This window comes from Myxine glutinosa, chromosome 3 (assembly GCF_964187855.1).
Source record: "Myxine glutinosa chromosome 3, kmMyxGlut1.1, whole genome shotgun sequence".
NCBI lineage: Eukaryota > Metazoa > Chordata > Myxini > Myxiniformes > Myxinidae > Myxine > Myxine glutinosa.
In genome coordinates, this window is record NC_136263.1 from 57,750,471 (window position 1) to 57,774,856 (window position 24,386).

Sequence of the window (24,386 nt, forward strand, 5' to 3'; positions counted from 1 at the left end):
CCCGACCGGTTGAATCTTTGAAGATGTTTTTTTTTCACGTTGACACATGTTCTATTTTCACGTATTTTCATTATTCTCATAACCGTTTGCACACATATTTTCACATGTTTCGGAAATGTTGCTTTTGAAATGTCAATTCTGGAAATCTAGCACGTATTGCTCTTGGTAATTTTGGACTTAAAGGGGAGGATGTCATGTATGCAGTGCAAATGTTCACCGTTGTATCCCTACACCGGGACCGGGTTGGATCCCTACGCCAGAGCTCGGATGGCGCTGCTGTGAATCGGGCCTTGATCGGCAGAGTGAATAAACGCGTACGACAATTGATCGCAGTTTGTCGAGATACTTTACACACGGTCTTCCTCCTCTTCTTCTTCTTCTGCCATCAACAATACCCAGCATGGTTGATTTCTCCAGACTTTCGTTTTTTGCATGCATGATGTGTCCAAAGTATGACAGTTTTGTATTAGCATCAGCATTTCTAAATGTGCATGGCGGTCTTTCAATGTACGTTCTTTTTCACTGGCTGTAACTCTCATCCATCCATTGAAACTCAAAATACCACATCATTCACCAACTTCATCTTGCTTTGTATTGTCTCATCTTTGTCTTTCCAGATCTTTGTCCATCCTGACAATTACTGCAACGCCACACTAACTGTCTCTTCACTTCTCCACTATAATCGCCACTCACCTCAATGTTGGAACCCATGAAAATGAAACTTTACACTATTTCCACCTGATCGTCTCCCAATCTGAACACGCCGATGTGATAGGCTAAGATATTATATATATATATTGATGTGGTTGATGTGATATTTTTGATGTGGTCATATTTTTGATGTGGTGCTATTTTTGATGTCGCGGTATTTTTGATGTCGCGGTATTTTTGATGTCGTGGTATTTTTGATGTCGCGGTATTTTTGATGTCGCGGTATTTTTGATGTCGCGGTATTTTTGATGTGGTGCTATTTTTGATGTCGCGGTATTTTTGATGTCGTGGTATTTTTGATGTCGTGGTATTTTTGATGTCGTGGTATTTGTGATGTCATGGTATTTTTGATGTCGCGGTATTTTTGATGTCGTGGTATTTTTGATGTCGTGGTATTTTTGATGTCGTGGTATTTTTGATGTCGTGGTATTTGTGATGTCATGGTATTTTTGATGTCGTGGTATTTTTGATGTCGTGGTATTTTTGAAGTCGTGGTATTTTTGATGTAGTGGTATTTTTGATGTACTGGTATTTTTGATGTCGTGGTATTTTTGATGTCGTGGTATTTTTGATGTAGTGGTATTTTTGATGTCGTGGTATTTTTGATGTCGTGGTATTTTTGATGTCGTGGTATTTTTGATGTCGTGGTATTTTTGATGTAGTGGTATTTTTGATGTAGTGGTATTTTTGATGTAGTGGTATTTTTGATGTCGTGGTATTTTTGATGTCGTGGTATTTTTGATGTCGTGGTATTTTTGATGTCGTGGTATTTTTGATGTAGTGGTATTTTTGATGTACTGGTATTTTTGATGTACTGGTATTTTTCATGTCGTGGTATTTTTGATGTCGTGGTATTTTTGATGTACTGGTATTTTTGATGTACTGGTATTTTTGATGTACTGGTATTTTTGATGTACTGGTATTTTTGATGTACTGGTATTTTTGATGTGGTGATATTTTTGATGTAATGATATTTTTGATGTAGTGGTATTTTTGATGTGATGATATTTTTGATGTCGTGATATTTTTGATGTACTGGTATTTTTGATATAGTGGTATTTTTGATGTGGTGATATTTTTGATGTACTGGTATTTTTGATGTGATGATATTTTTGATGTAGTGATATTTTTGATGTACTGGTATTTTTGATGTAGTGGTATTTTTGATGTAGTGGTATTTTTGATGTACTGGTATTTTTGATGTACTGGTATTTTTGATGTAGTGGTATTTTTGATGTGGTGATATTTTTGATGTAGTGGTATTTTTGATGTACTGGTATTTTTGATGTGGTGATATTTTTGATGTAGTGGTATTTTTGATGTAGTGGTATTTTTGATGTAATGATATTTTTGATGTACTGGTATTTTTGATGTGGTGATATTTTTGATGTAATGATATTTTTGATGTAGTGGTATTTTTGATGTGATGATATTTTTGATGTCGTGATGTTTTTGATGTCCTGGTATTTTTGATGTAGTGGTATTTTTGATGTGGTGATATTTTTGATGTCGTGGTATTTTTGATCTGGTGATATTTTTGATGTAGTGGTATTTTTGATGTAGTGGTATTTTTGATGTGGTGATATTTTTGATGTAGTGGTATTTTTGATGTAGTGGTATTTTTGATGTGGTGGTATTTTTGATGTAGTGGTATTTTTGATGTAGTGGTATTTTTGATGGTGATATTTTTGATGCAGTGATATTTTTTATGTGGTCATATTTTTTATGTGGTCATATTTTTGATGTGGTCATATTTTTGATGTGGTCATATTTTTGATGTGCTCATATTTTTGATGTGGTGGTATTTTTGATGTGGTGGTATTTTTGATGTAGTGATATTTTTGATGTGCTCATATTTTTGATGTGCTCATATTTTTGATGTGGTGGTATTTTTGATGTGGTGGTATTTTTGATGTGGTGGTATTTTTGATGTGGTGGTATTTTTGATGTCGTGATATTTTTGATGTGGTGATATTTTTGATGTAGTGATATTTTTGATGTAGTGGTATTTTTGATGTTGTGATATTATACGAGTAGGCAGGGTGAACCAACATTAGTGGCTCTGTAGTCTGGGACCAAGAGGCGGGAAAGTGTGATCGAGTGAAAAGGGAAGAAAATAACATTTATATTTCAAAATTTTGTATAAATAACATGAACATCCCATAATGTTAGATTTCACTTCTGACTTGAGTAGGAATCGTATTGAGTGTTTAAGGGGTTAAAGTGGCGTCGTTAGGGAAAGACTGCAGTTAGAGTCCTATAAGATATGTGGGTTGTGCTGCTGCTTGTACAACCATGACATGTACAACCTCCCCAACCACCCCCCCTACCCCCCAATGCGTACAGGTGTTGTAAAGCATTAAAATATCGTTAGGGTAGCATTATGCCACATTTTTTTAGATTCGTTTTGTTTGGATTAGCTCATGAACAAGTGGATATCAACACATCTTTGAGAGCAGAGAGGCTAAAGCGACGACGTAATGGCGAAATATTCGGACGATGGGTTTCGGTCTCTGGGTTTCGGTCTCTGGGTTTCGGTCTCTGGGTTTCGGTCTCTGGGTTTCGGTCTCTGGGTTTCGATCTCTGGGTTTCGGTCTCTGGGTTTCGGTCTCTGGGTTTCGGTCTACGGGTTTCGGTCTACGGGTTTCGGTCTACGGGTTTCGGTCTACGGGTTTCGGTCTACGGGTTTCGGTCTACGGGTTTCGGTCTATGGGTTTCGGTCTATGGGTTTCGGTCTACGGGTTTCGGTCTATGGGTTTCGGTCTATGGGTTTCGGTCTATGAGTTTCGGTCTATGTGTTTCTCTCGCTGGTCTCGGTGTAGTCAATGCGGTTACAAACATGATCGTTTAGCCGAGGTGGGGATAATGCAGCGAGACACATTCGTAGTTTTTACCTTGGTGTAGTTAATCCGTTATAAACATTTGCAGGTTCGTTTAATCTAACCGTGGTTAGAGCGGCTGTAATTCGTAGTTTGGTTCATGTGATGTTAACGTGACTAAAACAGTTTAGTCGAGGTGGAGTTAATTAGTTTAAAATCTTTCGTAGTTGGGTTTTTGTGGGGCTAATGCATTTAACAACATATTATTTTACTCCCTGTGGGGTTAATGCGGTTACAATCATTGGTCAGTTAGTCTTTGTGGGGTGAATGCGGTTAAAAACCTGACTTTACTCCCGGTGTGGTTGACATAGTTATAAACAGGAACAGTTTATTTGACAAGGATTAATGCGGTTAAAAACCTGACTTTACTCTCGGTGTGGTTAACAGTTATAAACAGGAACAGTTTATTTGACAAGGATTAATGCGGTTAAAAACCTGACTTTACTCTCGGTGTGGTTAACAGTTATAAACAGGAACAGTTTATTTGACAAGGATTAATGCGGTTAAAACCCTGACTTTACTCCCGGTGTGGTTAGCATAGTTATAAACAGGAACAATTTATTTGACAAGGATTAATGCGGTTAAAAACCTGACTTTACTCTCGGTGTGGTTAACAGTTATAAACAGGAACAGTTTATTTGACAAGGATTAATGCGGTTAAAAACCTGACTTTACTCCCGGTGTGGTAACATAGTTATAAACAGGAACAATTTATTTGACAAGGATTAATGCGGTTAAAAACCTGACTTTACTCCCGGTGTGGTTAACATAGGCCTAGTTATAAACAGGAACAGTTTATTTGACAAGGATTAATGCGGTTAAAAACCTGACTTTACTCCCGGTGTGGTTAACATAGTTATATACAGGAACAATTTATTTGACAAGGATTAATGCGGTTAAAAACCTGACTTTACTCCCGGTGTGGTAACATAGTTATAAACAGGAACAATTTATTTGACAAGGATTAATGCGGTTAAAAACCTGACTTTACTCCTGGTGTGGTTAACATAGGCCTAGTTATAAACAGGAACAGTTTATTTGACAAGGATTAATGCGGTTAAAAACCTGACTTTACTCCCGGTGTGGTTAACATAGTTATAAACAGGAACAGTTTATTTGACAAGGAGTAATGCGGTTAAAAACCTGACTTTACTCCCGGTGTGGTTAACATAGTTATAAACAGGAACAGTTTATTTGACAAGGATTAATGCGGTTAAAAACCTGACTTTACTCCCGGTGTGGTTAACATAGTTATATACAGGAACAATTTATTTGACAAGGATTAATGCGGTTAAAAACCTGACTTTACTCCCGGTGTGGTAACATAGTTATAAACAGGAACAATTTATTTGACAAGGATTAATGCGGTTAAAAACCTGACTTTACTCCCGGTGTGGTTAACATAGGCCTAGTTATAAACAGGAACAGTTTATTTGACAAGGATTAATGCGGTTAAAAACCTGACTTTACTCCCGGTGTGGTTAACATAGTTATAAACAGGAACAGTTTATTTGACAAGGAGTAATGCGGTTAAAAACCTGACTTTACTCCCGGTGTGGTTAACATAGTTATAAATAGGAACAGTTTATTTGACAAGGATTAATGCGGTTAAAAACCTGACTTTACTCCCGGTGTGGTTAACATAGTTATAAATAGGAACAGTTTATTTGACAAGGATTAATGCGGCTAAAAACCTGACTTTACTCCCGGTGTGGTTAACATAGTAATAAACAGCAACAGTTTATTTGACAAGGATTAATGCGGTTAAAAACCTGACTTTACTCTCGGTGTGGTTAACATAGTTATAAACAGGAACAATTTATTTGACAAGGATTAATGCGGTTAAAAACCTGACTTTACTCCCGGTGTGGTTAACATAGTTATAAATAGGAACAGTTTATTTGACAAGGATTAATGCGGTTAAAAACCTGACTTTACTCCCGGTGTGGTTAACATAGTTATAAACAGCAACAGTTTATTTGACAAGGATTAATGCGGTTAAAAACCTGATTTACTCTTGGTGTGGTTAACATAGTTATAAACAGGAACAGTTTATTTGACAAGGATTAATGCGGTTAAAAACCTGACTTTACTCCCGGTGTGGTTAACATAGTTATAAATACGAACAGTTTATTTGGCAAGGATTAATGCGGTTAAAAACCTGACTTTACTCCCGGTGTGGTAACATAGTTATAAACAGCAACAGTTTATTTGACAAGGATTAATGCGGTTAAAAACCTGACTTTACTCCCGGTGTGGTTAACATAGTTATAAATAGGAACAGTTTATTTGACAAGGATTAATGCGGTTAAAAACCTGACTTTACTCCCGGTGTGGTTAACATAGTTATAAACAGCAACAGTTTATTTGACAAGGATTAATGCGGTTAAAAACCTGACTTTACTCCCGGTGTGGTAACATAGTTATAAATAGGAACAGTTTATTTGACAAGGATTAATGCGGTTAAAAACCTGACTTTACTCCCGGTGTGGTAACATAGTTATAAACAGGAACAGTTTATTTGACAAGGATTAATGCGGTTAAAAACCTGACTTTACTCCCGGTGTGGTGACATAGTTATAAATAGGAACAGTTTATTTGACAAGGATTAATGCGGTTAAAAACCTGACTTTACTCCCGGTGTGGTAACATAGTTATAAATAGGAACAGTTTATTTGACAAGGATTAATGCGGTTAAAAACCTGACTTTACTCCCGGTGTGGTAACATAGTTATAAACAGGAACAGTTTATTTGACAAGGATTAATGCGGTTAAAAACCTGACTTTACTCCCGGTGTGGTAACATAGTTATAAACAGCAACAGTTTATTTGACAAGGATTAATGCGGTTAAAAACCTGACTTTACTCCCGGTGTGGTAACATAGTTATAAACAGGAACAGTTTATTTGACAAGGATTAATGCGGTTGGCAATATTCCTAGTCTACTTTTAGTAAAGCTACAACGTGGTAACAAACTCTGTTGCATCTATGAGTATATGCAGCAGAGTTTGTTATATACGAGTATATGCTGCAGAGTTTGTTTTATACGAGTATATGCAGCAGAGTTTGTTTTATACGAGTATATGCAGCAGAGTTTGTTATATACGAGTATATGCAGCAGAGTTTGTTATATACGAGTATATGCAGCAGAGTTTGTTATATACGAGTATATGCAGCAGAGTTTGTTATATACGAGTATATGCAGCAGAGTTTGTTATATACGAGTATATGCAGCAGAGTTTGTTATATACGAGTATATGCAGCAGAGTTTGTTATGTACGAGTATATGCAGCAGAGTTTGTTATATACGAGTATATGCAGCAGAGTTTGTTATGTACGAGTATATGCAGCAGAGTTTGTTATATACGAGTATATGCAGCAGAGTTTGTTATATACGAGTATATGCAGCAGAGTTTGTTATATACGAGTATATGCAGCAGAGTTTGTTATATACGAGTATATGCAGCAGAGTTTGTTATATACGAGTATATGCAGCAGAGTTTGTTTAATACGAGTATATGCAGCAGAGTTTGTTTAATACGAGTATATGCAGCAGAGTTTGTTATATACGAGTATATGCAGCAGAGTTTGTTATATACGAGTATATGCAGCAGAGTTTGTTATATACGAGTATATGCAGCAGAGTTTGTTATATACGAGTATATGCAGCAGAGTTTGTTTAATACGAGTATATGCAGCAGAGTTTGTTTAATACGAGTATATGCAGCAGAGTTTGTTTAATACGAGTATATGCAGCAGAGTTTGTTATATACGAGTATATGCAGCAGAGTATGTTATATACGAGTATATGCAGCAGAGTTTGTTATATAGGAGTATATGCAGCAGAGTTTGTTATATACGAGTATATGCAGCAGAGTTTGTTATATAGGAGTATATGCAGCAGAGTTTGTTATATACGAGTATATGCAGCAGAGTTTGTTATATACGAGTATATGCAGCAGAGTTTGTTTAATACGATTATATGCAGCAGAGTTTGTTATATACGAGTATATGCATGGCACGTCAGTATAATCTATACTATAAGAGAACCGTTTGTCTGTGTGTGTGTGTGTGTGTGTGTGTGTGTGTGTGTGTGTGTGTGTGTGTGTGTGTGTGTGTGCCTGTCTGTCCCCATTTCTTTCAGGGATGGCTGAACGGATGTCCATCAAACTTTCAGAAGTTCATCAGTGACTGCTTGGGAGTGTTTTAGGCATTTTTTTTTAAATTGAGAAAAACGTTAGTTTTTTGGATTTAAAAAATAAAAACTTTTAAAAACAAAAATAATAATAAAATCGCTCGATATTGCCGAAGCCTTTGTAGCTATTTGAAAGGTAATAATAAGTTATCCCTGATTAGTGTGTGTGTGTCTGTGTGTAATCATATCATATTAAATATAAATTTTCCTTTTTGGCTGTAGGTAGGGAAGTGTTTTCGGCACCTACAGAAAAAAAAAACAAAAAAAAAAACTGATTTCTTCAAAATGCCATCAGGATTAGAACATCACCGGGCAATTCCGGGTACTCCTGCTAGTCTAACTATAAACTAATTTATGACCTCAAAATATACAAATTCGAATTTGGCGTATAATCCACAAATGATAATAATAACAATATTATAATTATTTTAAAATTCTATTTCAATCATATATTCCCTATATATTATACTTGATCCTATTCATCCAGCAAAGCACATTCCACTGTTTAAATAAACCGCTGATGGATCCTTTGTTGACTGCACTGTGTGGTAGGTTCGCCACCGTCACTTATGCATTCCGCACATCATGACCGAATGCCGCACCAGCATCCCGGATAACGGAGAAAACATGGATAAACGAGGAGTTAAAACCAGGCGAAAGGTGCGGGACGTGCGATTCGAGCAAACGTCGGGGATTTGCGTCCCGCGAGGCGCGGCTGCGCTGGAATCCGCAGGATCGCATCTCTGACATTTGTTAGTCCGAAAATAAACAGCGGCGGGAAACGTCGGTAAGCGTTGAGAAAACACGCGGGAACGGGGGCCGGACTGGCCTGGGCGGAGGGAAAAGGAGGGGCACGTGTACGCCGAGGTGGTGATGATGGTCATGGGGCGAGGTAGGTCAATGTTGCGGTGGTTCAGGTGCAATGAAGGAGTAGGTGATGGTGGTGCTAAGTTGGAGATTGAGGAGCTGGTTGAGGTGGTAAAGTAGGGATAATAGCAGAGAGGGAGGAGGTGTGGTGCAAATAAACAGTGTGTGTGTGTGTGTGTGTGTGTGTGTGTGTGTGTGTGTGTGTGTGTGTGTGTGTGTGTGTGTGTGTGTGTGTGTGTGTGTGTGTGTGTGTGTGTGTGTGTGTGTGTGTACCTGTCTGTACATTACATAAACCTAACTGCATAAATTAATTTACCGACATACTTATTGAGTACACGTTTCAATCCACATGATTTAAATGTCACTCCAAGTCATGCGTGAAGTTGGACAGACCGGTGATCTAAAGTTTTTCGGAACTATTTAGCTCATTGTCACTGTTGTGACGCTTACAGTACATGGTGCGGCTCAATGTGTTATGTGTGTGGCTTATACTCTAGGGTATGACAGGACTTGGGGATAATTTGACAATGCAGAGGCCCATGTGATGCTACACCAGGACATCAACAGGTTTATGGCGCTTGTTATTGTGACCCTTACAGGACACGGTGGGGTCCAGGGTGCAGGTAACGTTCACACTGCATGGAGGGGCACAGGGAAGGTGCTTTGCAGGTGTATGCAAGATTTACAGGACGTGCAGCATGTATATGACGACAAGGTGTTATTTAACTCATAGAGTGTAACATTTACATTCTCCATGGGAACGAGAACCCAATAATTTCCACGTGCCTGTCACAAAAAGAGAAGACGTGAAATACATGCGTACAAGGGAGATAATGCCGAACTTAGCTGTAATCATTTTATTAAACTATACACAAAGAATTAAGTTAAGCACCCCCCCCGTTTTTTTACAACCTCGCACATTACAAGTTTGTTGTCGTCAAAACAGTGTAATATACCCATGATATTGCTATATTTTCTGGAGAAGTGATATTATGGTCACATAAAAACATAACAATCATGCCGTTTTCAATATTTTATTCTGAATAATTTAAGGTGAAAATTTTTGGGAATTTTAGGCATATTTTCACCTCAATTTAAGTATGGAGCTATAGGTCCATCACGGACAGTGTGGATGACGTTTATGTTTTCTAACGTACAGTCATTGTTCTGAGAAGACCTCTAGCGATCTTTGCGTCAATAACGTGTGTAGGACCCACGTGATCGGATCACTGACTCAACCCTACGTCTCATAGACCCTGTAAGCCGTCGTATGCGTTGCTGTGGCAGGTTGTTCCATTACCGATGTAATGCACGTTCCAATTCATCCAGATTGGCTATTGGAGGGACCATCTTCGCAATTTGTCGTCCCAACATGTCCCAAACGTGCTCGAGGGGGTTCAACCTGCCACAGCAACGCATACGACGGCTTACAGGGTCTATGAGACGTAGGGTTGAGTCAGTGATCCGATCACGTGGGTCCTACACACGTTATTGACGCAAAGATCGCTAGAGGTCATCTCAGAACAATGACTGTACGTTAGAAAACATAAACGTCATCCACACTGTCCGTGATGGACCTATAGCTCCATACTTAAATTGAGGTGAAAATATGCCTAAAATTCCCAAAAAATTTCACCTTAAATTATTCAGAATAAAATATTGAAAACGGCATGATTGTTATGTTTTTATGTGACCATCATATCACTTCTCCAGAAAATATAGCAATATCATGGGTATATTACACTGTTTTGACGACAACAAACTTGTAATGTGCGAGGTTGTAAAAAAACGGGGGGGGTGCTTAACTTAATTCTTTGTGTATATAAAGAAGTCTGTAACATTATTTCATTTTTGTCCTTTCAAGACGAGATATTTGGGACTGTTGCCAAAGTCTTGTGACGTATTGATTTTTTACGTACATATATATTAGTGCTGGTGTGGTGCTCCGCCCACTAAAGTGCATGACATAATGATGTAAAAATAATGGATGGTTAAATAGCAGGCGATAACATCACGGATTATGACTAAGAGTATGATAACTAAGAGTAAAAAATTATGACTATGACAACTTTTATAGCGGCATCGAACAAGGGAATGGGGGAGGTGGGTAGAGGGTGCGGGTGGGGAGGGAGTGGAGATGGAGTGAGGGGGGGGGGGGGGTCAGATATGGACCACCAGGATCAATAATTGTGAGGATTGCTCAAACATAGTCTTAGTCCTATTTTAGTTTGATAACGCAGACTCTTTACAGAGGGTCAGTGCTATATATATATATATATATATATATATATATATATATATATATATATATATATATATATATATACATACACAAATATATATATATATATACATATACAAATATATAAATATATATACAAATATATAAATACAAATATATACGTCTACAAATATATATATATAAATAAACAAATATAAATACATACAAATATATATATATATAAATAAACAAATATAAATACATACAAATATATACATATATATATATATACATACAGACAAATATATACAAATATATTCATATATATATACAGAGACAAATATATAAAGAAATATATACATGGCCAAATATATACATACAGACAAATATATTCATATATATACATACAGACAAACATATAAACAAATATATATATATATCTCCATTCAAATATATATATATATGGACCACCAAGATCAATAATTGTGCAGATTGCTCAAACATAGTCTTAATCCTATTATATTTTCATAACGCAGACGCTTTACAGAGGGTCGGTGCTCTACATATATATATATATATATATATATATATATATATACATATACATATACACACATTTACACAAATATATATTTGTGTTAATACCGAGACAAATAACAGGACCAGAAACCGTACGCTACATTACTATATATGGATTCCTGGCTGTCTTTGCCTTGGTTTTTTTTGTAGCTGAATATTTCCTGCACCACTTTTGCAGTCACATGACATCAATACGTTGTTTATAGGACCGAATGAGATAAGTAAACAAATAAAAACGATTGGTGAAAATTTGAAATACTAGACAATGCAAGTGCTTTTAAACTGGACGGCCATCGGTCGAGCGCACACCTCTGCCAGGCCACGCAATTTACGTTTCGTATCGCACTGATAGGCCGGATCTGGATTCGGACCGAAACCAAAATCGAATCGGCTTGTTCTCGTCACCTAACTAACTCATCCACCAAGGTTTGTCATAACCTGTCCACAACTTATTGAAATATCATGTATTATATCGTTTTGGCCCCATCTCTCAATGATCCAGATCTTCAACAAAATTGCATCAATTGATCCTCGTCACACACCCAACCTGTGCACCTAGTTTCGTACGAATCCATCCATAACCCTTTTGAGATATCGTGCTATATATCGGTTTTAGCCGTATCTCGGTTTTAGCCGTATCTCGGTTTTAGCCGTATATCGGTTTTAGCTATATATCACTATCAGTTTTAGCCGTATATCGGTTTTAGCTCTATATCGATTATCGGTTTTAGCCGTATATCGGTTTTAGCCGTATATCGGTTTTAGCCGTATATCGGTTTTAGCCGTATATCGGTTTTAGCCGTATATCGGTTTTAGCCGTATATCGGTTTTAGCCGTATATCGGTTTTAGCCGTAAATCGGTTTTAGCCGTATATCGGTTTTAGCCGTATATCGGTTTTAGCCGTATATCGGTTTTAGCCGTATATCGGTTTTAGCCGTATATCGGTTTTAGCCGTATATCGGTTTTAGCCGTATATCGGTTTTAGCCGAAAATCGGTTTTAGCCGTATATCGGTTGTAGCCGTAAATCGGTTTTAGCCGTATATCGGTTTTAGCCGTATATCGGTTTTAGCCGTATATCGGTTTTAGCCGTATATCGGTTTTAGCCGTATATCGGTTTTAGCCGTATATCGGTTTTAGCCGTATATCGGTTTTAGCCGTATATCGGTTTTAGCCGTATATCGGTTTTAGCTACATATCGGTTTTAGCTACATATCGGTTTTAGCCGTATATCTGTTTTAGCCGTATATCGGTTTTAGCTATACTGTATATCGGTTTTAGCTATATATCGGTTTTAGCCGTATCACTCAATGGCGAAGAATCACTACAAAAAAAAATCTTTTCCGGATCTTCACCAAATTCGGATTGGAATGTTCAGTGTCACACACCCAGCCTGTCCACCAAGTTTCATCTGAATCTGTCCACAACCTTTTGAGATATCTTGCTCACAGAGAAACAAACAGGGGTCAAAACGTAACCTCCGTCCACCTTTGGTGGCATAGGTAACAGACAGGTAGGCCTAAGATGAATACAAACGAAAAACACAATAAATTGCTGAAATAAACAGAGCTTCTGAGTGCGTGAAAGGAGCGAGAGATTGTAGGGGATTTATATGTCGCATCTGTGGAATGAGTGGAAAAGAGAAACGGTCTCGGTGTCGAAGATCTTCATCGTTTTTGGTCTTTTGAAGCAATTTTCCTCGAACCATTGAAGTTTTCATCACGTAAATAACCGACCATGTAATATTACTGCGTCGGCTTCTGTAATATCGTCTCCATTTTACTCGCTTTCGTCTCTTATTGCCCCAAAGACCCCTCCCTCACTTCACGGGACTACAATAAAGGACCCGAGGCGGGACTAATTGTTCTGCAGAAGGACCCGAGTCGGGACTAATGTTAAAGTCTGTCGCATGTTTGGGCCTTACATCCCGCACCGCCGCGCAGGTTTCGCACTACCGTAAGTATACCGTGGTTTGCAGAACGTCAAGACCCTTATGCAGGACCCACCCACCTTCCGGAAAGACCGCACGCATCTTGAGGTAGCTGGTGGTGAGTCGGATGATCGACGCCTTGTCCAGCTGTGAAGTGATGGCGGAGGGAAGAGGCAGCAGTTTAGCGAGTTCGTAGAATTCTCCATTCTCCTTCTCCCGTCTGGTTCGCGCTGCGTTCTTCGTCTTATCCTTCATGGTCTTCCTAGGCCCGGGCAGAGCTGCATCACCGGGACCGGCGTGGACCCGCAAGGGGCGCGTGTACAGCCGGTATACCGGAGATCTTTGGGGGAGGGGGGGGGGGGTCCTGGACGTTCCGGAGAGGGAGGGACGTGAAGGTCACTAATACAGGCAGCGACACCAAAGAATGACCCGAGGGTCGCACCGCCCGGATTACGCTTCTCCAAGCATTGAGGGAGCACGAAGGAAGCGATTGGACTGGACCTCGCTCCGACACTCCGAAGGACCACCTCCGTTCGAGTGACTTGCGCTCCTACAATTCTGGAGTCCGACTCTCCGGATCAAGCGTGATCAGAGGGTCCAAAAGCGACCGAGACCACTCACGGACGAGGAGAGACTCCGCAGGGGTGCGAAACGAACTTGGGCCCCGGTTGTCGCCATCTCGCGCCGTCCTGCGGTGGTGAAAGCCCCCGCGGCGCGTCATTGCAATTAACATAATGTATGCAAGCGCCACGCCCCCCTTTCCGCCCCCAGTGGGAAGGAGACAAGCGACTGCTATACAGACTACAGTAGAACCTATAATATAGTGGAAAAGAATTCCTTCCTTTGCAATAAAATAAATAAATAAATAAATGATGTATTGGAAGACGAGGAAAAGGAAGGAGCGCGGGAAGAAGGATCGGCGGAAATGGCCAAAGTGCTCCTTGTATCGGACCTGAGATGGAGGGCAGGAGGGCACTTGGGGAACGTGACGGGCCGGACGTCGCTTCTTGGCGTCGTCTGCAACATTCCCAGAACGTGGCGCGGAGTCCTCGGCGCGTCGACCAGGACTCCGAGAAAGAATTTATAAACACTCGTTGCGATATGAAAATGCGGTGCACAAGTTTGTAACATGACGTCATATTGTTAACAAGTCCCCATTCCAATGCCAAACATCGTCCGGTAATGAGACATTACCTGTTATAAAAAGAATGCAGTGAAAGGGTTCGTCCTTTCATGTCACCTTATAAATCATCATTACTTAGAACAAACAGGTGTTAAAATGAAGATTAACGACTCGTGTTGCTGGGAAGTGTCAATGTGCCTTGTTGGACAGGTAGAACGTTGGTTGGAATCACCGCGTTGGTGGACAGGTATAACGTTAGTTGGAGTCAACGTGATGTGGACAGGTAGAACGTTGGTTGGAATCAACGTGAGGTGGATAGGTAGAACGTTAGTTGGAATCAACGTGAGGTGGATAGGTAGAACGTTAGTTGGGATCAACGCGTTGGTGGACAGGAAGAACGTTAGTTGGAATCACCGTGAGGTGGGTAGGTAGAACGTTGGTTGGAATCAACGTGAGGTGGATAGGTAGAACGTTAGTTGGAATCAACGTGAGGTGGAATCAACGCGTTGGTGGACAGGAAGAACGTTAGTTGGAATCAACGTGTTGATGGACAGTTAGAACGTTGGTTGGATCCAACGCGTTGGTGGACATGTAGAACGTTGGTTCAAATCAACGTGAGGTGGACAGGTAGAACGTTGGTTGGAATCAACGTGAGGTGGATAGGTAGAACGTTGGTTGGAATCACCGCGTTGGTGGACAGGTAGAACGTTGGTTGGAATCACCGCGTTGGTGGACAGGTTGGTTGAACGTTGGTTGGAATCACCGCGTTAGTGGACAGGTTGGTTGAACGTTGGTTGGAATCACCGCGTTAGTGGACAGGTTGGTTGAACGTTGGTTGGAATCACCGCGTTGGTGGACAGGTAGAACGTTGGTTGGAATCACAGCGTTGGTGGACAGGTATAACGTTGGTTGGAATCACCGCGTTGGTGGACAGGTAGAACGTTGGTTGGAATCAACGTGAGGTGGATAGGTAGAACGTTGGTTGGAATCACCGCGTTGGTGGACAGGTAGAACGTTGGTTGGAATCAACGTGAGGTGGATAGGTAGAACATTGGTTGGAATCACCGCATTAGTGGACAGGTAGTACGTTGGTTGGAATCAACGTGAGGTGGACAGGAAGAACGTTGGTTGGAGTCAACGTGAGGTGGACAGGAAGAACGTTAGTTGGAATCAATGCATTGATGGACAGGTAGAACGTTTGTTGGAGTCAACGCGTTGATGGACAGGTAGAACGTTGGTTCGAATCAACGTGAGGTGGACAGGAAGAATGTTAGTTGGAATCAACGCGTTGATGCCGGCAGGTAAAACGTTGGTTGGAATCAACGCGAGGTGGACAGGTAGAACGTTAGTTGGAATCAACGCGACGTCGATCAGATATGCTAACCGACGTGGGAAGCAAGACGCTGACGTTTCAGGTGTTTTCCCTTCGTCGGAGCATAAGAGTATCCGGTACTCCAACGAAGGATTCATGTCTGAAACGTCAGCTTCTTGCTTAACGCGGAGGCCAGCATACCTCGCTTAACACAAGTATACCTCACTTAACGCTAGCATACCTCACTTAACGGTAGCATACCTCACTTAACGCTAGCATACCTCACTTAATGCTAGCATACCTCACTTAACGCTAGCATACCTCGCTTAACGCTAGCATACGTCGCTTAACGTTAGCATACCTCACTTAACACAAGCATACCTCACTTAACGCTAGCATACCTCACTTAACGCTAGCATACCTCACTTAACGCGAGCATACCTCAATTAACGCGAGCATACCTCGCTTAACGACGTCGTGCCAATCATACTATTGTACACACGATTTGCTACCATATTGTTGTACACACGATTATCGATAATAAGGTGCAAAGATTTTGTCACTTTCAGTGTCGTTGTTTCAATTGTACATAAAACAAACAATGCGGCGTCCATTCTGGACCAACGTTACCAGTATTTTACATTGGGGTTTTTTTTCGTCGTAGTGCATCGTTTACTCTTGAACATAAATCACATTTATAATGTTAACCGCATTTGTAGATCGTTAACCGCATTTGTAGATCGTTAACCGCATTCGTAGATCGTTAACCGCATTCGTAGATCGTTAACCGCATTCGTAGATCGAACAACATGCGATTCATATAAAGCGCATTTATCGACATCATGGGATCCGCATCGGTGCGAACAGCGGAAAATCCGGTGCATTCGCGAAACCGAATCCCCGTTCAACGATTCCATTGCAGAGACGTAGTTTACACGACCGCAAATGTGTGCTTCTTGTGCTTTACACCTCGTTCGGTTGCATTTTGTCGCTGTATTTCAGAGCATGGACTGCATTAACCACATCTGTGAATATGAATCCTTTAGCGCCAAATTGTCATTCTCAACTGCTAGTGACGTCATTTCAGCACATCCTTGTGCGAGGGGTGGGGGGTGTTGGGGGGCAGAGAATGGGGAGGATGTGGAGTGTGATCAGGGAGGTATCATGGGGGAGGAGGGGGAGGGAGGGGTTGAAACATTTATTTTCCTGCACAAAACGACACACGCGTTTCGTTTATTTCTTTCTTTTCACACTACAAAATGGAAATAGCAATAAAATCGCTTTGGTGGTGGTGTTTATAGCACGAGAATGATCAGTAAGTCTGTGTACTAATAATAATAATAATAATAATAATAATAATAATATTAAGGCGCGGACACGTAATCTACCTCGGACAATCATCCCTGATGTACGTTTAGCCCCATGCGGACTTATTGATCATATCTCACATCATCGGGTACCAAGCGACGATGTACGTCTTCAATTGCTCGTACCGCTCCCACCACACATTGATAACCGCACATGCATGAACCTCATTTTTTAACGCTTTGCATGTTAACGCGAGCAGGAAGAACGTTAGTTCTTCGTTATACAATTCATGTATACTATACATACTGATATCTTAACCACACTTTCAAAAGCAAAACCACACGTGCTGTTGCTCATTCTTTAACCACTTTTTATAACCACAATAATCATTTGACGTGCGGATGTAACAGAGAAAGATGAGTGATTTTTCGCCGCACATTGTGTTTATGTACAATTGAAACAATGACACGTTAAGTGACAAAACCTTTGCACCGCATTCTATAATCATGTAGAAAACAATATGGTAGTACGTGTAATGGTCCTACATTGGCACAAATATAATATGGTTTATATATGTATGTATGTATATATATATATATATATATATATATATATATATATATATATATATATATATATATATATATATATATATATATGTAAACAAATGCAGATACATTCAAAGTACACCGCCCCCATACCAAATAAATAAATATCCTCCAGCGCGGTATTGCCGTGGAGCCTTCGGCACCCAGCAATACCGCCGTGCAGCTCATGGAGACTGTATTGAGAGTGAGGGGTGTACAATAAATTGATTAATTAATTGCATAATTAAAATCAATAAATAGTAATTGGAAAATAATTTCTTAATCAATTGGCTAATAGTGTTTCATGAACCACCAGTGTTTCATCCGAAGCTGTAACATTTAGAAAATTTACTAAATCAATTAATCAAAAATTAAATAATTTATTGATTAATCAATTTAAAAAAAATCCTTTATAGCCAAATCACTTGATCATTGTCGTGTCCAAATATCAGCTTCCTAGCTCAAAAGATTCCTGAGATATTGCCCAGATGAGAAAGGAAATAAATCAGTACTTAAACAATAATAAGTAAGTAACTCATCAATGAATTGATTAATTAAAAAACAAACAAGTACAGATACATTCAAAGTACATCGCCCCCCCCCCCACCCCCATGCCAAATAAATAAATATCCTCCAGCACGGTATTGCCGGGGCGCCTTCGCCCCTTCGGTGCCCGGCGATGATGTCATGCAGCGCCTGGAGATGGCATAGGAAAGAAGCAGTGTACAACAAGTACAGATGCATTCAAAGTACGCCACCCGCATGTCAAATAAATAAATATCCTCCAGCGCGGCATTGGCGGGGAGCCTTCGGCACCCAGCAATACCACCGTGCAGCTCATAGAGACTGTATTGGGAGTGAGGGGTGTACACTAATTGATTGATTAATTGCATAATTAAAATCAACAAATAATGATCATGCAATGTTTTCTTAATCAATTGGCTAATAGCATACCTAAACCACTGGTGCTTCATCCGAAGCTGTTCCTTTTTGACAATTAATTAAATAAGTCATTAATCGAAAAAGTTAAATAATTAATTGATCAGCTGATTAATCAATAAATCAAAAATATCCTTTATAGCCACATCACTTGGTCACTGCCGTGTCCAAATATCAGCTTCCTAGCTCAAAAGGTGCCTGAGATATTGTCCAGATGAGAAAGAAAATAAATAAATAATGAATCAATTGGCTCATAGAATACCTAAACCACTACCGTTTCATCCGAATTTGTAACTTTAAAAAAATTAATAAAGGAAGTCATTACTCGAAGAATTAAATAATTTGTTGATTAATCAATAAATATTTAATCGATTCATTGATTAATCAATAAATAAAAATATCCTTTATGGCCACATCACTTGGTCACTGTCATGTCCAAATATTAGCTTCCTAGCTCAAAAGGTGCCTGAGATATTGACCAGATGAGAAAGGAAATAAATAAGTACTTAATTAATCGATAATAATTGAGTAACTAATTGATTAATTAATAAATTAAAAAACGAAAAACACAATTTTGCCAAAGCACTTGTTCACTATTGCGCCGAAATTTCAGCTTTCTAGCTCAAAGGATGGCTGAGATATCGCCCGCACAAACAAACAAACAAATGAAAAATCGGTCAGAGACCATGGACTTGCCGGAATGTATTTTTTTTTAATCGGCCATTTTGGATCAAGTTTTTCGTTTTTTCCAAGATGGCGGCCGAACCACGTGACTGATGACGTCATCATTTGTTTTTGAAACTAATTTATTCCTAGATTATGCTCAAGAAATTTCATCTTTATCAGATGAAGTTTTGTACTTGTGGAATTATGATGTCATAATGGAGGCACCTATGACATCATCATTAACATGTTTTATTCCCCATGGAGAGTTCTTTACAATGAGCCATGTGTCAATTTTTTCTGTTCAGCACTTTCGGAGATATGGAGGTGCAAAGTTTTTCGGTTTTTCCAAGATGGCTGCCCAACCACGTGACCGATGACGTCATCATTCTTTTTTTTCTCCACCAGTTTACGCCGACATGGCACTCAAGAAATTGCATCTTGATTGGATGAAGTTTTGTACTTGTCGAATTATGACGTAATAATGGAGGCCTTGGGCCTAGAGAGTTAAAAATTGGGCACAGTCTATTCCAGGGCAACTAGATTATGCTCAAGAAATTTCATCTTGATTGGATGAAGTTTTGTACTTGTCGAATTATGACATCATAATGGAGGCACCTATGACATCATCATTAACATATTTTATTCCCCATGGAGTTCTTCACAATGAGCCATTCTCAATTTTTTCTATTCAGCACTTTCGGAGATATAGAGGTGCAAAGGTTTTCGGTTTTTCCAAGATGGCGGCAGAACCACGTGACTGATGACGTCATCATTTTTTTTTTCTCCACCAGTTTATGCCGACATGGCGCTCAGGAAATTTCATCTTGATAGGATGAAGTTTTGTACTTGTCGAATTATCGAATTATGACGTCATAATGGAGGCCTTGGGCCTATACCTAGAGAGTTAAAAATTGGCCACAGTCTATTCCAGGGCAAGGCAAATATGTGTGTAAAGTATGGCGATGCTATGTGCAACGATGTAGACATAGTATTGCGCACAAACAGACAGACAGACAGACACAGACAAACCAACCAACCACACAACATACTTGCCGGAATTTTTTCCGGCAAGTAACAAGAAAACAAGAAACCGGAGTGAAAACTGAGTAATCCCTTTCAGCGCGTGTCATTGCCGGGCTCCTAGCTCAAAGGATGGCTGAGATATCGTCCGGACAAACAAACAAACAAACAAGAAAACAAGAAAACAAACAAGAAAGAAAACAAGAAAGAAAACAAGAAAGAAAACAAACAACCAGAGTGAAAACTGAGTACTCTCTTTCAGCGCGCGTCACTGCCGAGCCCCCTTCCGTGCCTGGCAATGACATCATGCAACGCCTGGAGATGGCATCGGAAAGGAGCGGTGTACAATATAAATTTGTGCTCAGTTCATTTTTATTTATACGTGTTGGGTTCTGACTTCTGCTTTACAGTCCCGTATATATTTCGTCAGAGCACAAAATACATTTGCCCGAAATGCGACCTGTTTCTCTATTCGCGGAACAGTGTCCCGCAAATTCGCGGTATTTTTTTTCTATTCGCGGCTGTGTTCCGTGAAATCGCGGTTTTTCAGGGGCACAAAAAAAATTTGTCAAGCCGTTAGCTTGACATATGGTATTTATAAAACCCATCTTTCACCAGCCATGCATAAAGCATCTGGACATATGCAAAAACACAACTATGAGCTGCTAACATGACCTGCATATACATTCACTTTTTTTTTCTTTTCTTTTTTGTATACAGAGTCGAGGCGAGCTAACATTTATCAAACAAACAAATCAAACAAACAAGCAAACAAAGTATATAAAAAGGGGAGCGGTCGACAAGATGGGGAGAGAAGGGGAGGAAGCACACAAACGCAACATTTGAGAGCAGGGACATCGGGAGATGTGTGGGAGGGAGAGGGCCTGGGGGGGGGGGCAGGATAGGTATAAAACGCAAGAACACCAAGGACTTCCAGGAAAGAAGTCGGCACCTCAAAAAGTGGATTTGGGGTGAAATTAGCGGGGGTAGAAAAGATCAAGGTTTTGGATTGGGGAAGATAAGAGATGGTGGTGAACAGCCGTTTTAAAGACCTGGAGGGAGGAGTGGGATTGAAGAGAGTGAGGGAGTTTGTTCCAGAGGCGGGAGAAAAGAGGAATGAAGGAGTGAAGGTGAGCAGAGAATCTTGATTTTGGCAGTTTAACCATAAAAGGGTTGCAGGCAGATCTTGTGCGACCTGTAGGAATATTTGGGGGACAGAGCCCAGAGAGAGCTGGGGGAGCAAGGCCGGAGAGGAGTCGGTAGAAGACGGAAAGACCACCAACCTGCCTGCGGTGAGTAAGTGAAAGGCCCTCGGAGATAGCGTCATCGCGGGAGATTCCAATGATTCTGAAAAACTGCTGGGTGCTTTGCGTTTTCATGGCTTTCGCTACCGTGAATTTCAGCCGCATTATAAGCGAGCATCGTGGGATATCCCACCAGATGTGTAAACAAGTCAACCCCGCGAAATATAGAATGCAAATGCTTCATATAATCTATTATTGAAATTAGCAGATAGGCTCAATACGGCATCATCCGATAACATCCCCCACAAAAAATGTCCAGGGTATTCACCCCTCCCACAGCTACCCACAATGCTCGCATTCCTACATAAACAGACTGTGTCTTGGATCTCGATCATTGTTATCGTCCCGTTGCTTTGACCTGCGTTTTTGACTCTCTCTCTGCTCATCATTCAATCATGGCTCCCAAGTGCGCAAGCGCAAGACCAGTGCCGAAGATGTGTCAACTACCAAGAGGCAGAAGAAATTGATGAGCCTGAGCCAGAAAGTGCGCATGCAAGTGCGCATCTTTGCGCATGCGCAAGATCTGTGTGCATGCGCAAGAAAGTGCGCATCTTGCGCATGCGCACAGATCTGCGCATGCGCAAGATTGGAGGTCTCGTCTCTTCAAAGCTGTCCATGCGCGCTCGCTTTCGAAGTTAAGTAACTTTTCACAATTGTGTTTTTGTCGAAACTGTATCTTTCTCTCGGTGTATGTACCTATTGGGGTGTCTTTAATAGTATTCTTGGCGTTGGTTTTTCATACCTGTGTACAGAATCGTCGGTCTTTCTTATCGCGTATTCTGAGGCCTAAGTGTAGTACTAGGCTACCGTGTCCGACCTTGGCTTGAGGCTTTGTTTTTGTCTCAGCGGTTCTCCGATCGCGCTGCAATTACTTTCCGGTCTGTTTTTCACGGTCCTTTCATCCCATACTTCCTTGTTTTAAAATCTCAAAAAAAACAAACAAAAAAAAAAACATTTCCTTCTGTTCTTATTCGTCTATTTGTTCTTATTTGTTCGTTCGTTCTTCGACCACGTTGTTTGTGATCACGTGATCACGTTGTTGAAAAATGTCATCTGACCCCTGAAGACCTGTATTTTGTCATATTCTATAACACCTTTTTCTTCTTCTTCTATAAAAGGCTCTTTAGGTCTTAGCTCTTTCACAAGCCTCGATCTTGTATACAAAAAAAACAAAAAAAACAACAAACAAACAAAAAACAAAAACAAAAGGATGCTTTCGACTTGCTCACCAAATCTATTCATTCCAAAAAAAAATTCCATCTCTTATAGTGCATCTTTCATTCATTCCCTAAACTCTCCAGCACTCCATCCTCCCTCCAGCGTCCTCAAACGTATTTTTGACTCGAATGTCTCAAGAAACTCATATTTTTTTTTTTTTTTTTTTTATTTTTTTTTTGTATACAAGATCGAGGCTCGTGAAAGAGCGAAAATTAATCACACAGAAAGACAAACAGACACATAAAACAAATAACATCGGGAGCGGTAGACAAGATGGGGAGAGAGGGGGAAGGACACAAACACAACATTTGAGAGCAGGGACCGAGAGACATGGAGACATCGAGAGATCTGTGGGAGGGAGAGGGCTTTGGGGGGGAGGCATGTGAAGGGGGGAGGCATGTGAAGGGGGGGAGGCATGTGAAGGGGGGGGGGGGTGGGAGAGGTATAAACATATGGACACTGCCAGGATTTCCAGGAAATAAGTTGGAATTTCAAACAAGGTGGATCTGGGGTGAATTCGTGGGGGTAGAAAAGATCAAGGTTATGGATGGGGGAAGATAAGAGATGGTGGTGAACAGCTGTTTTAAAGACCTGGAGGGAGGAGAGGGATTGAAGGGAGTGTGGGAGTTTGTTCCACAGGCGGGAGAAAAGAGGAATGAAAGAGTGAAGGTGAGCAGAGAGCCGAGATTTCGGCAGTTTAACCATCAGAGGGTTGCTGGCAGGTCTTGTGCGACCTGTAGGAATATTTGGGGGACAGAGCACGGAGAGAGCTGGGGGAGCAAGGCCGGAGAGGAGTCGGTAGAAGACAGAAAGACCACCTACCTGCCTGCGGTGAGTGAGTGAAAGGCCCTCAGAGATAGCTTCATCGCGGGAGATTCCAATGATTTTGAAAGCTTTGGATTCAACAGCGTGAAGCCGAGCCAGGTGTGAGGCAGGAGCACCAGCCCATAGGGGAGAACAGTATTCCATTGAGCTGCGGATGAAAGCCTTGTATGTGGTGAGGAGCTCAGGTGTGCCGAGGAAGGACTTCGCACGACGGAGGATGCCCAGTCGGCGACTGGCTTTGGAGGCCAGCTTGGAAATGTGGTTTTCCCAAGAAAGATCATGGCAGATAGTGAGACCCAAAAGCTTGAGTGACAGAACTTCTTGGAGAGGATTGTTGAGAAAGTAGATGGGAGGGTTGTCCAGTCGATCTTTTCGGAGAGACATAGTAAGAGAGTGAGATTTGGCAGGATTGAAAGACATAATTCTTCATTTGGCGAAACATTTGGCGAAATTCTTCGCTCAAATTTTGCAATAAATGTTCGTTTCCCATTAATCGTACATTTTTCAAAATCCCATCACCCCAAAATCCCATTTCCCATCACCCCTCCCCTCTAAATCTACCCCCTTGCCCCTCCCCTCCAAATCATCCCCATCACCCATCTCTTTCAAATCTTCCCCCTTGCCCCTCCCCTCCAAATCTTCCCAATCACCCATTCCTTTCAAATCTCCCCCCACACCCCTCCCCTTCGAGACTCTCCCTCGC

The 24,386-nt window shown here is 40.6% G+C and overlaps 1 protein-coding gene across 1 annotated transcript in view; it reads right to left on the reverse strand.

Moving 5' to 3' along the window:
- LOC137423501 (single-minded homolog 2) overlaps nt 1–14,049 on the reverse strand; it is a 169,788-nt gene extending 155,739 nt beyond the window's left edge. The window contains exon 1 of the mRNA XM_068110743.2: nt 13,462–14,049. Within this exon, the coding sequence (XP_067966844.1) occupies nt 13,462–13,636 (175 nt within the window). The 5' untranslated portion in view covers nt 13,637–14,049. The remainder of the gene's footprint in view (nt 1–13,461) is intronic.
- Between the last annotated feature and the right edge of the window lie 10,337 nt (nt 14,050–24,386).